Source organism: Clarias gariepinus, chromosome 20 (genome assembly GCF_024256425.1).
Source record: "Clarias gariepinus isolate MV-2021 ecotype Netherlands chromosome 20, CGAR_prim_01v2, whole genome shotgun sequence".
In the NCBI taxonomy this organism is placed as follows: Eukaryota; Metazoa; Chordata; class Actinopteri; order Siluriformes; family Clariidae; genus Clarias; species Clarias gariepinus.
Genome location: NC_071119.1, coordinates 22,001,231 through 22,015,622, shown reverse-complemented (window position 1 = coordinate 22,015,622; position 14,392 = coordinate 22,001,231). Strand labels below are relative to the sequence as shown.

The window sequence follows — 14,392 nt, the reverse complement described above, 5'->3', positions numbered from 1 at the left end:
AAGACTGTAGGTGTAGGCAATGGGTGCCCAAAATTCATTAATTCAAATTGCTGAAACAATGTCACTGTTATGGTGGCAAAACGGGAACCTACTCAATTTTACCTGACTGGTCATAATGTTATGGCTGACCGGTGTTAGATATAATATTCATATTACATATACCCTAATCATAATACCTTCAGCACCTGATTTACATATTGCACTAAGGTGTGTTAGTGCAGGCGTTCCCCAGGAATGAGTGCAGTAAAAAAAAAAAAAAGATCTATATGTCTGTGTGTGTATGGAGTTTGCACGTTCTCCTTATGTTTGGTAGGTTTCCTTCCAGTCCTAAATCCATGCAGATTAGGCAAATTGGCATTCCAAAAGTGTGTGAATGAGTGTGTGTGTGTGCATACCCTGCCGCATGCCCTAATAAAGTGATATGGAAGATGAGTGAGAGAGTGAGTGAGTGGGCATTCTGACGCTGATCGGATTAACAGGATAAGTATTAAAAACCTTCCTTCATTATAGCATGACATGAAATTTTTTTCCTGTAATAGAAATAAAAACAGCACAAAATCCAGAATTACTCTTTTAAAAATCAAATCAATCTCCTTTGTCCCCTAAAGACTTGAATGCACTTGCTGATTAGATCTAAAATTAGTGCATTTAATTATTTATTATTATTATAAAAAAGTTAAAAAAAAACAAAAAAGATAGAAAGAGACATCAGCCCTTTTAAGACCATAATACCCAGCATCCCCTGCTTTTGCCTGTTCACCGGAAAAGGAAAGCTGACGGATTAATATTTACAAAATCTCGAAGCAGCAGGACCGATTTCTTTCTTTCTTTCCTTCCCTGCAGTCGGATTATCATCAGTAACGTTAGTGTGTAACTGCTGCACTAATCCGTGTTTATTCAGGCCGCACTGGACCCGCGCAGACTCGCTGCAGATGAAGTGACAGATGGAAGCTGCGCCGCAACAGATGGCGGGTTCGTTCGATCTGATCTGCGGATAAAAACAAAACGGGACTCTCGAGGAAATTAATAATATTAACAACAACAATAAAAATAATAAAAAGCCCAGAGAGAATCCGGGCGTCATGGTGGACAACCGCTCGGCCACGGCGCTGGTGATCGCGTGCGTGCTGAGCGCGCTGGCCACGGTCTACCTGTCTGTGGCGGTGGGCACGCGCCACTGGTACCAGTACACCAGCCCGCAGGTGCGTCACGAGCACAACGCGACCGAGCTGCGCGCGCTGCACCAGGAGCTCGGCGACGGAGGCTTCGACGAGAAGACCGCGAGCGACGCGCTGTTCCGCCTCAACGGCACCGTCGGCCTGTGGTGGAGCTGCGTGCGCGTGCCCGCCGACCGCACCCGCTGGTACCGAGAGCCAGGTGAGGAGGAGGAGGAAGGGGGGGGGGGGTTGTCCGGGGTGCGCGCGCTTAGTGTCAGAATAATAATAAAATGTTGTTGCTGTTATTATTATTATTATTATTATTATTATATAATATATAGTTATATGATAAATAACTGTAATAAATAACCATAATTAAAAAATAATAGTGTTCTTTTTGTTGTTCTTAATTTTCTTTTTGTTGTCGTCATTGTTTTTGGTTAATTTATTAGTTAATATATTATTATTATTATTTGTAGTTATAGCAATAATAAAATATGAGTGCACTTATTATTATTATATAATATATAGTTATATAATAAATAACTATAATAAATAATAATTAACTATAATAAAAATAATAGTGTTATTTTTGTTCAAAATTTTCTCGTTGTTGTCGTCATTGTTTTAGTTAATTTATTAGTTAATATATTATTATTATTAGTAGTAGTTCTAAGAATAATAAAATATAAATGCACTTATTATTATTATTATTATTATTATTAATATTAACATTATTATATTATTAGTCAGACAAAACCACAGTCCCTAAAATAACTGAATGTGTGTGTGTGTGTGTGTTTAGATCCCGAGATGGCCACAGAGTGTGTGAGCTTCACACTATCTCAGCAGTTCACACCCAAATACACAGAGCCGGGCAACCACAACAGCGGAGAGGACATGATACGCACCTGTGCGTGAGATAAACACACATATAAACACACACACATACACTTTTTTACAATTATACAGTATATATAAGATCATGATTTACAGTATATTTAACATATATCACATGTGCTATGTTTTTATAAACATATATATTCCCTTGTGTTTTATAGATCTGTGGAGGTGTCAGTTTCTCCTGCCTCTGCTCTCTCTGGGACTGGTGTTAGTGGGAGGACTGGTGGGATTCTGTGCGTGTTTGTGTCGTAGTTTCAGTCCCACACTGGGCGTTGGACTCCTCCACCTCCTCGCCGGTCAGAAATGTTTGATCCTTAGTGAAGAGACACCAGAATCCACCCGTCAAGCATTGATTTTTGCTCATTAGACATATTGATATTCAACATCATACACCTACACTCTCCATCAAACACCAGCAACCTCCAACAATTACCAACCTCCAACCACATCAAACTTCAATACTCTTCATCAAACATCAACACACTCAAGTCAAACACCAGTAAATACACTATTTCTATGATAAGGAGCGTTTCATCATAAGTCCCGGTTTGACTTGAACGCCCCTTGCAATAAACTCGTAGCCTTATGCATCTATCTCTTCGCAGCCTTATGCATCTATCTATTTATGCATCTATCTCTCATAGCCTTTTCTATCTATCTCTACTTTCCTCTTTTCCCCTCAGGTGTGTGTTCTCTGGGCTGCGTGTGTTGTTTTCTGGCGGGTATGGACCTGCTACACCGTGTCTCTGTCATCCCGGACCAGGTGGACGGCTCTCTCGGTTGGTCCCTTTACCTTGCGCTCATCTCCTCTCCACTGTACATGATGGCCGCCGCTCTACTAGTGTGGGCCGCTCGCAGCCATAACAAGAGCTACTACAGCTTCACTGCCTACAGAGTGGCCTAGAGCACCCTTTCATACAATTACAGCCAGGTCTGTGTTCCAACTCACAGAAATGCACTAAACGCACACGTACACGTCTTGCATACTAGCATACTACACTAGTACGTTAACATAGAAATAGTAAAAATATTTTTACACCAACATATGATATATTTAACGGTATGACATTATACTACTAGGACATAATACTACCATGCGATGGTTAGATAAGTACAGAGTCATATAACCATAATTACAGAATTGTTAAAGTACTGCACTAAGTAGTATGGAGGTAGTATACAGCCATGGAACAAGACAACATCCTCCTGTACAACATAACCAAATAACATGGCGTAATGTATACTATAATACTATTATACTAATTAGTATCAGAAAATAGTACTACAACTTACTACGGTATGGAATAGTATGAAAAAAAGACTAGCCACCTCTGTACTGCCATACTAAATAAAAATATGGGGGTAAAACTACACCATAAAAATATAGTATGCAATCCCACATCCATACTAAATTAGTATGAGAAGGTATAAAATACCTTCATGCTCAATAGTATATCAAATTTATATCAGACACATTCAGTTATTTATCATACAAAATATTATGGCTAGTAAGGTGGAACTCCACCACACTGCTGCACTAAATAGTATGGGCAGAAAACGACACCATCCTATAGGTAGAATAAAAGCAAAGTTTACTACTATACTATTGTACTAAACAGTGTGGTGCACCACCATACTATTTATTAGTACACCACTATACTGCATCTCAACATCACAACAACACTCTGTATGAAACATCACACTCACTATCAGCCACCAACACTCTCTATAAACCACCAACACTGTCCATCAAACACCAACACTTTCCATCAAACACCAACACTCTACATCAAACAATAACACTCTCCATTAAACATCAACATTCTCTATCAATCACCAACACTTTATAAACCACCAACAGTCTCCATCAAACGTCAGCACTCTCCACCAAACACTAACACTGTCTACCGAACACCGAAACTTTCTATCAAACACCAAAACTCTCCATCAAATACCAACAGTCTCCATCAAACACCAACATTCTCTATCAAACACCAACATCCTCTATTAAACACCAACACTTTCCATTAAACACCAAGATTTTTTATCAACTACCAATACTCTCCACCAAACACCAACACTCTGCATCAGCATTCTTTATCAAACACCAACATTTGTCTTCAAACACCAAAACTCTCTGTCAAACCCATCATTGGTCTATCAGCCACCAACATGGTCCATCCACCACCAATATGCTCCATCAAACACCAACACTCTCCATCAAACACCAACACTCTCCATTAAATACCAACAATCTCAATCAAACACCAAAACTCTTCATCAAACATTAATAACCACCAAGTTGCCACTGTTGGGCCCTTGCGCAAGGCCCTTAACCCTCAACTGCTCAGCTGTGTAATGAGATAAGAAATGTAAGTTGCTCTGGATAAGAGCGTCTGCCAAATGTAAATGTAATAATCCATAAAAGACCGTCAAGCTTCATTAGCCATCTCACAAACCGACACTCTCTACCAAACACCAGCAGTCTCTACCAAACACCAACACTTTTCTTTAAATACCAACATTCTTTATCAAACACTAACACTCCATCAAACACCAACGCTCTTCATCAAACACCAACACTTTGCATCAATCATGAACCTAATCAAACATAAAAAGAAATTCACCAAATGCCATTAAACACCATCACCCTCCATCAAACACCAACACTCAGTCAAACATCACACTCTCTATCAAACACCAGCACTTCCTTTCAGATGCCAACACTCTTCTTTAAACACCAAACCTCTTCATCAAACATCATTTTCTCCATTAAACACCATAAAAATCTATCAACTGTCATGAAACACCAACACTTTCCATCAAACACCAACATTTTTCATCAAAAACAAACGCTTTCCATCCAACAATAACCTTTATTAAACACCTGAGCACTATATTGAACACATTGAACACTATCCATTGGACACCAACATTTCTAGAACATCTCCATCAAAAACTAACACCAAAAATCTCAACCAAACACTCATACTCCCCATCAATCTCACAGAATCTCACATTACCGATCAGTCACATTAAATATTAAGGCCAAGATAATGCACCACAACCACGACTGCAATAAATAATATGGTTTATTAGCACACTGCTATACTACAGTATTAAATAGTACTGCTTGTAGTATGATCATATTAATAATCTAAGAAACAAAATGTGGTTTCATTAGACTACTGAACTAAACACAGTAGAACATCAAAACAGAACACTAAACACTATTGGAGAAAAACCCATACACGTTTAACCTAAGCACTGCACCGAGTGAATGTGAGTAATGTCCACCATGTGCACCTAGTGTACTATTTTGGCAAGCTATTGAGCGTAGCAGCATGCCGATTGGGACGGAGCCTACTGTAAGCACGGCGTAAAATAGCTTTCCAGAGATTTACAGTGAATTAGTGCACCTTTATAAGATAAGCGGCTGCAGGCGAGAGGGCTATAAAGGCTGGCTGAGTGTGTGGGAGCAGAAAGTGCTGCGTGGACATTCGCAAGACCCGAGCTTTTCCGTCCTTCATCATCGTCCTGACAGTTAAGCGCAAAGTGCTGCAGTGAGGTGCCAAGATTTGGTTGAGTCATAGAGATTATGATTTTTGACGCGTTGCCATGCCAATACAATACAAGAGATAGAGGTATAAAATTCATATATATATTAGTTTGGTATGATTTAAAAAAAAAAATAAATCCATCATGTCCATTGAATATATTTTTTCCACTTCTCTCTGCTTGCTAAGATTTTCTAGTTTAAAATGTTGACGCCTCTGATCCCCATTCAAGCAAGGCACTTTAATGTTACACGCTTTACCTGCATGCCTGTGTCCTGATCAAGAATTGTTTCCTCAGATAAACTGTGAAGTGAGAAATGGCACAACGTTATAAAGAAGCACAGGAAACGCTTTTTTTTTCCAGTAACAGGGGTTGAGGAAATTCTGACTAACACCGTTTTAATTCCAACAGCACAATGGTGCAGGACCAGAAGCAAGCATGTTCAGGAAAAAAAAAAAAGTGGAAAAATTTATCAATTGGCGCATCTCTGCTCGGAAAGTTTACATTTATGTCATTGCATTAATGTCAAGTCGAATAAAATGACGTAGCTAGAAAATGTTTGCTAGTGGAATGTCACGTCTGGTGGCGTAATGGTTCTGCTTTCTCACCGGTGCAAACTATTTCTGCATCGCTGGAAGAACAAAGCTCAGCACCATGTTTATAGGTTTATGAAAATCAGGTATATATTCAGGCACAGCTTTCTTTACTTTGTATATTATTATTGTTATTATTATTATTATTGTGTCCAACTATCTTGTAATTTATTTGTATGTTGTTTTTTTTGTATTAGTAGTAGTGTTCATTAGATCAACCTGTTGTTGAAAACGCCAATGATACAAAAGCATAAAACTTTTACAAAATCTTATTTATTATGTATTTATTATTAATATTGGTATTTGTCCTATTTATTTATTTATTTATTTATTTATTAGTACATGGATGTGCAGTTTGTTTGTTTTTTTGTTGTTGTTGAACCACCAAATCATCATATAATAATTAGTAATAAGAGTGAATCTTAGCTCTTTCTATTGAGCATGTGATAATCCAGCATTGTGAATGTACGGCGTTTAATATGCAAAGCAATGACGTTCCCTTTGTAAGCTTTCCCCCTTGAGGTTTTGGATCCGTTACTCGGATCTGTTCTATAGTTGATGCATTTCGACGAAATTTAACATGTATTTGTATGTAATGGTCTGAATGATGTAATGTGAACTAATTGCAACCCTTTATTTAAATAAAATAAAATAACTTTTAAAACATAGATTTGTTTGAACTTCATAGATGTATAGAGCCGAGGTTATGGTTAAGGTTAAGGCTTGGGATTTGAACTCACAACAGCACATGCTGACATGCTTAACTTAACTGGAGAAAACCCCGGCATGTACTTGAATATCATCGTCTATCCTTCCATCTAGGAATCTCTGCAGTCCAACTAGGGACCGTGAAGGCCAGTGGTGCCCATTGTATTTATTCACATTTTGGACAACTATTCACAGAGATAATCAAACGCTAAGGGCAATTTGGGAACGCCAATTAGGCTAACTGGAAGTCTTTGGACTGTAGGAGGAAACCCACCAAGCACGGGGAGAACATGCAAAGTCCATGCACATACTGTAGACCTGATGCGGGAACCCAGGGACTGAAGGTGCAAGGCGACAGTACTAAGCCATCGTGCCGCCACTAAATACATTCTTTTGTTTCCACTTAATTTTTCAAATTGATTCTTGCAAACAGTAATACAAGTAACACCGAGAGACATGTGCAAAGTTCTAAAAAAAAAATAATAATATTCAGAAACACCAATTTTTATTTCATGGGCACTTTAAGTAACAATCTAGAGTACCACCTCAACATAAGTAGGTAGAGACCGAAGCTGCTTTTCCAATCAATGAGGCTCTTCATCAGGTCTTCATGGGAAATTCCAGATGTTGAACCATTCGCATCATTGACACGACTGAATAAACATGTGCAGACTTTAGCATTCTAATAAAAACAAATGATGTATCACGGATAGGGTTGGTGTTCAGGGGTCAAGGTTACGGAGCTTGGTGGTGGAGGTTTTGACGTTCAGGGATTGGAGTGGTAATGAGTAGTGGCATGAATGACAACCTTCAAGAAGTCTTTGTATCTTTCATTATCGGGTCTGTCTTTCATGTTCTGTTGCTGCACTGGATGGCTGGAATCTCCACCTTCCTTCTTCTCGCTAGAGACAGAGCGACGCCCGTCTCGTAGAACGCACACTCGTTGATGAAGAACGGATAGAGCGCCTCTTTCCCCTTGTACCTCAGAGTCTCTCCGGAGAAGGAGAGGAAGACCGGGTCACCCGGATGCAGGAGGCAGAAATCTCTATCCTGAGAATAGGGGAATAATTTCAACTCAACCTAATGAGACTTTATGAAATGTTTGAGAAAATCAGAGAGATCCAGAGATCTTTTGGGAAAGACGAAACCTGTAGTTCCGGATGCACTGCAGCCGTGATGGTGTGCGTGTGAGGATCTTGAGGGTATTTAATGTTGTCCACCATCGTATAAACATCCACCGAGCCGCTCTCAAACCGGGTTCCTGAGAAGATAAAAACGAATTTATGGCACACTGACTGTTATCTCCAGTATCTGGCACTTCCAGAAACATCTCCAATAGCAATAACACAAAGAGCTCATTCAGACTACGTTATAGATGTTCTTCTACCTTCAAAAGCATGCTGGGTAGTACAGTATAGCCTCCTCGGTACCTGAGTTGAAAAGACGAACCCATTCAAGCGTCAGATGAACAGCTTCCTGCATGGCGGTAAAAACGTTGGCTCGGATCACGCCGTGGGGCTGAGGACCGACTTCCATCGCTGGAGGGAAGAAAATGTAGGTTTAAGTAAAAAAAAAAAATGTAAATGTTAAGATGGCATTTTTATTCTGCAAGGCATCTAAAGAGGTATTTCGCACAGAGAGCAAAAAAAAATGTTTCAAGCCTTTTTCAAATTAATCGCTTCACTGAAAATCAGGATGAAGTGGCGTACACCGGAGGGCGTCTCCATAAATTAAGAGATGTATATAATTCTGAGGAGTGCTTGAGTCAGCATGGATCAGTCAAATGGAGGGGGCAACAAAGAAAATGGCAGAGGAATCACTCATCCACAGAATGCACGAGCCGCTTCGAATAAATGTATTAATTTGGCAGATGATTTTTATAAGAGTCTCGCTTAAGGGTGACACCGTGCCAGTCCTGTCAAAGTGAGAGAAAGAGATGCAAAGCCAGTAAAGCTTAGGAGTCTAAGAAGATTTGCTCAACCCTGGAATTTTGATGAATATTAAGTTGCTGATGCCAGACAGGCTGCTGCTTTCTTAAGAGTTTCCCACACAACGCTGTCTAGAGTTTATACTATTGAACGGACAGCAGTTCTCATCTCGCTGATCTCTTTTTGATGAGAGAGGATTGACCGGACAGGATTGAGCTGACAAAAACGAGGTGAAGTCATCTGACAAATAAGCCAAATCATCACTCTTTACAATCGTACAGAGCAGAAAAGCATTTCAAAATCAAAGAATATAGAAGCTACGATAGCAGAAGACCACGCTAGGTTCCCCTCAAGTTAGTCAAGAACATGAAGGTTACAATGGAAAACAAAAGACCAGGTGATGAGTGACTGGAGGTTTTTTGTGCATCCTGAAATGCTTTTCTGTAAAGAGTGATTGTAAAGAGAGTAAAGAGGGAGTTACTGTATTGTGACATATTGTGAACTAGAACCTGGCTGGACTTTCTGTTCGGAACTATTTCCTCTTTAATTCGTTTACATCCCCATCAAACTGAACCACTACGTCCTCTGGAAATTGAGTAAAAGCAGTAAGAACAGGTAGAACTTGGCAGGATCGCAGTACGAACCGGGAAGGACGTACTGTAGTGTTGTCTCCATAGATGTGGAGCTACTATGATGATTTTGGACATGATGCTGGAAGAACTTTATAAGGAACGATGGGATTGACCAGGTAATGATGAAACTAACATCTCTTAACGTACTACAAGAAGGTCGAAGACAGCTAAGACCTCTTGTTTCTTGTGCTATGACCTGAGGAAGTCCATGCCAAGTTACGCATATTATGTTCTTCTGGTTCTTACCGCGTTATCAGCGATTCTACATATGTCACGTTCAGTGGATTTATTATTAATATTGGATCCAATGCCTCACACCACTTCAACACTTCATGATAAAAAACATTGCAAGTGTTGCAGTATTTAAGCCAATCAACCGAACGCAAATGACAGAGTAGTAGGTGTGTGATAAGCACCTGGTGGGAGGCTGGCACGATCATTCGACTGCGTTCGAACTCAATGGACTTGATGATCATGTGATCATTTGTGTGGTAGGAAATGAATGACAACGTGAGAGACACATTGAGAACCTGACAGAGATGTGGTAAAGAAGTATGAACTTGATACTGTAAATTCACATTTTTGTCTTCTGTGACCAAGTTCCCGCTGCGTCCTAAAGTGGTACCTTCATGGTCTTCATCAGAGTGTGACCATGTGTTTTTTTTTTTCATTCTTCTATATATCGCTATATCACACAAACACAAAGACGGGATTCGAACCCTCGACCCTGGAGGTGCGAGGCCACAGTGCCTGTCTGTACATTACATTTTGAGCCTTTATAAAATAATGAGTTTTTCTATCATATATCATATTGAATGTGTGTGTGTGTGTGTGTGTGTGTGTGTGCGCGCCTCGTAGACTCACCGAAGCCGTGTTTTCCAACAGAGTGCAATGTGTAAGCTTCGCTCTTAGGAACCTCATAGTGGACATAACGCACTGGAATGGTGGCCAACTCCCTCTGAAAACACACACACACACACACATTCACACACACACACATTGAAATATCTATCCTAAAGCCAAAATTCAACCAAGTTGAAAAGTCCTATAGGTGTGGACCTGTAAAGTTACTTAAGGTACTCATCCTAAATTTCATCTTATACAAACTTGTATTTATTGTGTGTGTTTGTGTGTGTGTGTGTGTGTGTGTGTGTGTGTTTTTTTTTTTTAAAGGAAGTAACAAATCCCCTGCCATCATCTTAAACTCATGTTTAATCATCACTGCATCTCCACAATTGAACCCAAATTTCCTTAATAGACACCGGTTGGCCTACATAGGGGGTCAGGGGTAGCTTAGTGGTTAAGGTATTGGACTAAGGTTCGGAAGATTCCAGGTTTAAACCCCACAACCACCAAGTTGCCACTGTTGGGCCCTTGAGCAAGACCCTTAACCCTCAACTGCTCAGATGTGTAATGAGATAAAAATGTGAGTCGCTCTGGATAAGACCGTCTGCCAAATGCTTAAATGTACATGACATCTTGACTAGAAACCTGTTGAAGATGTCTTAAGACCCATGAAATTCCTAAAAAATATCATCGCCCAGAACAAATTTTCTGAAATCCTCATACTAAAGTCATCCTGAAGATGTTTCAAGGACCGTTTCAGGAGTCTTGGGTTTTAAAAACCCTGTACACTGGGTCTTACCTTCATTCCAGGTTCCTTCACCTACAATCCAGAAAGAATTTCCTGAAAACTGCTGCGTGCATTAAGTGTCGTTAATCCAGTTTAGGAACGAACCCCTAAATCCTACGTGTCCGAGGTCTGCGCAGGTGCTTCACTCGTACCTGCAGGTGTTTACAGATGTGCAGGCAGACCCAGTCGCTGTCGGAATGGGCGATGAGGCAGAGGCCGACGTTCGCGGTGCTACTGTGAAGATCGCAGATCAGATCCACGGCCGCCGAGCCGCCTTTGGGGCCGAGCAAAGCGTTCAGCTCCTGGGCGCGAACAACCTCGTACGGGGTGACGTCAGAGATAGGGGCACTGAGAAAGGGGACGTGATTAGAATGTAGGCAAGAAACGTTTACAGATTGTCAGGAAAAGGTGTGTGTGTGTGTGTGTGTGTGTGTGTAGGTGTGTGTGTGTGTGTCTGACCTCAGTGTAGTGTGGGTAAAACAGCGGTTGAGGTCCATCTCCGTGTAACGTACACACCGTTGCACGGCACGTGGGTTCGCCAACACCGTTACCATAGTAACCGGATCCACCATGCCACCCTTCCGCTTCCTCCTCATGTTCTGACGCAGTAGGTAAACCCCTGCCAGCTCGTTGCCATGGGTACCTCCACACAGGGCCACTCGGTACACAGCCGGGACGGTCACTACATCTGGCTGCATCACATGACCACAAGAAAGGCCTTTACGTTTATTAAATATTCATTAATTAAGGTTATGCATTATGTAATTCATGAATTATTACGTTTCCGTCATATCAAACGACAGATCACATTAAACATTCAGCAATATTTTCTCCTGGCTGCTTAGTAGTCCAAATTAAATTATTATTACTATTATTATTATTATTATTATGAGGGGCGTTCAAGTCAAACTGGGACTTTCTCATGGCTGTTAAACAGTCCGTACACACAATCATTCACCAACAGTACAGTCCTGACCTCGCTCCAAACCATTTCCACATGTCCGGGAGTTCCTGGGAGGCCGGTGTGAATCAGGTAGGCAGTAGAAAAACTTTCTACTTTGATGGTATCCAGAGGTGGGTAGTAACATTTAGTAACATTAGTTACATTTGCTTGAGTAACTTTTTGAGAAAAAATTTGTAGTTTTACTTTACCGCACCATACTTTTTACTTTTACTTGAGTAGATTTGCCAAAAAGAAACGCTACTCTTACTCCGCTACATTCGGCTACGCTCGACTAACCATTTATTCTACACTTCAGATATTCTTTATTTTTCCCAGAGAAATGCAGCCTACAGTATTACGTGACTGTGTTTTATCAATCAGATGTAACAATAACCACATGTAGTCATATCTTTATGACGTGGTAGATAGTGAAACATGTCGCGGTTAGAATAGCGGTTTTATTTTATGTTGCTATGTTAACATATATAATTAGCAAATAAGCTAGAGGCTAAAAACTTTCTAAACAGTTTCTTACATTATTGTACATTATTGTTTCAAAAACTTTATTCAATTTTATTTATATAGCGCTTTTAACAATGGTCATTGTCTCAAAGCAGCTTCACAAAAATAAAAAAGAAAATTTAAAAAAAGAAAATTTTTGGAAGTGTATATGTGTGAAAAAAATGTGTCTAGATAATAATGAGATGAATGAATGAATGATGAATGAAATGTCTCTGTTGAGTAAGTCAAGGGTGACGGCGACAGTGGCAAGGAAAAACTCCCTGAGATGGCATTCGGGAGAAACCTTGAGAGGAACCAGACTCAACAGGGAACCCATCCTCATCTGGGAAAAATGTTATATTGTGAGATTAGAAAATTTGTGATCCTTAATTTGCTATTTTGTAAAGATATTGATTTCATTTATTTATTTTATTTAATGTATTTATTTCATTTTATTATTTGGAAATGTCAGAATTTGTACATTATTTCATCATTTCGTCTGGCTGCTTACATAATTTCTAAATAAAATAAATAAATAAATCGAACATTATAAGTACAGTTGCTCAGTACTTGCGTATCTTTTCACTGAATACTTTTTTACTTCTATTTGAGTAATATGTTTTTGAAGTACAGCTACTCTTACTTGAGTACAATTTTTGACCCCTGATGGTGTCCAAGCACTAGTGAAACACTGGGATACGTGCATTAGTGTAGCAGGGGATTATATAGAGACCTAACTGGAGGTTTTACTCTCAGAACTGTGTTCTGGCGGCAGGTTTGCATGTTCTTCACGTACAATCCGGAACTGTGTTCTCTTATTCCGATTAATTGAAAGTCCCGGTTTGATTTGAACGCCTCTTGTTGTAGTAGTAATAGTGTATTTCCTATTGGTGTGTATTAGTGTTGGTGTTCGATGAAGACATGAAGAAGAGACACAAAAGAAGAGAAATAAAGGTAGAGTTCTTGCTCTCACAACAACAACAACAACAACAATAATAATAATAATAATACACAAGCATATGATTTTGCAAACTACATTACATATTTAAGTTGTAACCTTACACTAAACCATCCTATTATATACAGAGACATTGTCACCGAGCCGCACCTCCACGTGGTAATAAGTTTGCAGTCAGGGTCTGTTGTAGTTGTAGAGCTCTTACCTTACTTCTCAGATGGGAGTGGTGTCCTCTCTCCATCGCTCAGACTCACACACTCTCACTCACACACTCACACACACACACACACGGTCCTGATCCCCCGAGTTCAGGACACCAGGTTTGGCTTTGGACTTGGAGCTCTAACTGAGGCTAGCTAACTTGATCCTGACCCTGATCCAGATCCTGATCCTGGTCCGGAGTCGTCATGGTGAGCCCGGTTCTGTTCTGTCCATCCTGAGAGAGAGAGAGAGAAGTTTTTCAGCTGTCCAGTTTCTTCTGGCTGCTGCATCGCTCTCTGACCATTCTCGCCTCGGTACTAGAGTTTAACTGACTCAGCAGTCACATTCAGCCTCTTCACTCGCACACACACACACACACATACACACACACACACACATTCATGCTGCTCCTCTGAATTTATAGTGAGTTTGGGTGTGTGCTCTGCAGTGCACCGTTCACCCCACTACCTCTCTCTCTCTCTCTCTCTCTCTTTCTCTCTCTCTGCAGATTTACGCTGCAGGCCAATCTTCTTTGCTGCCCTGCACATTTCAGCGTGTTTCCCTGCTCTAACACACTCGTTAGAACCTCGTAAAGAATCTGTTACCGTGCTGATAAGTTGAATTAGAGCTTGGGGGGGTGGACCCACCTCGAGCCTCTGAGCTGAAGCGATAAAGGA

At 40.3% G+C, this 14,392-nt stretch overlaps 2 protein-coding genes across 2 annotated transcripts; one reads left to right on the top strand and one right to left on the bottom strand.

The window, feature by feature from the left end:
• The first annotated feature begins 720 nt into the window (after nucleotides 1-720).
• Nucleotides 721-6,413, top strand: cldnd1a (claudin domain containing 1a). The gene is made up of 4 exons (XM_053479413.1): nucleotides 721-1,377; nucleotides 1,963-2,070; nucleotides 2,219-2,356; nucleotides 2,744-6,413. Exons 1-4 carry the CDS (start codon nucleotides 1,083-1,085, stop codon nucleotides 2,962-2,964), a joined length of 762 nt encoding a protein of 253 aa, XP_053335388.1. The 5' UTR covers nucleotides 721-1,082; the 3' UTR covers nucleotides 2,965-6,413.
• A 1,013-nt stretch (nucleotides 6,414-7,426) lies between these two features.
• Nucleotides 7,427-13,969, bottom strand: LOC128508736 (N-acyl-aromatic-L-amino acid amidohydrolase (carboxylate-forming) B-like). Its single transcript, XM_053480196.1, has 7 exons — nucleotides 13,720-13,969; nucleotides 11,572-11,804; nucleotides 11,265-11,460; nucleotides 10,344-10,437; nucleotides 8,350-8,457; nucleotides 8,068-8,180; nucleotides 7,427-7,969 (listed from the first exon to the last, which is right to left on the bottom strand). Exons 1-7 carry the CDS (start codon nucleotides 13,753-13,755, stop codon nucleotides 7,769-7,771), a joined length of 981 nt encoding a protein of 326 aa, XP_053336171.1. The 5' UTR covers nucleotides 13,756-13,969; the 3' UTR covers nucleotides 7,427-7,768.
• Between the last annotated feature and the right edge of the window lie 423 nt (nucleotides 13,970-14,392).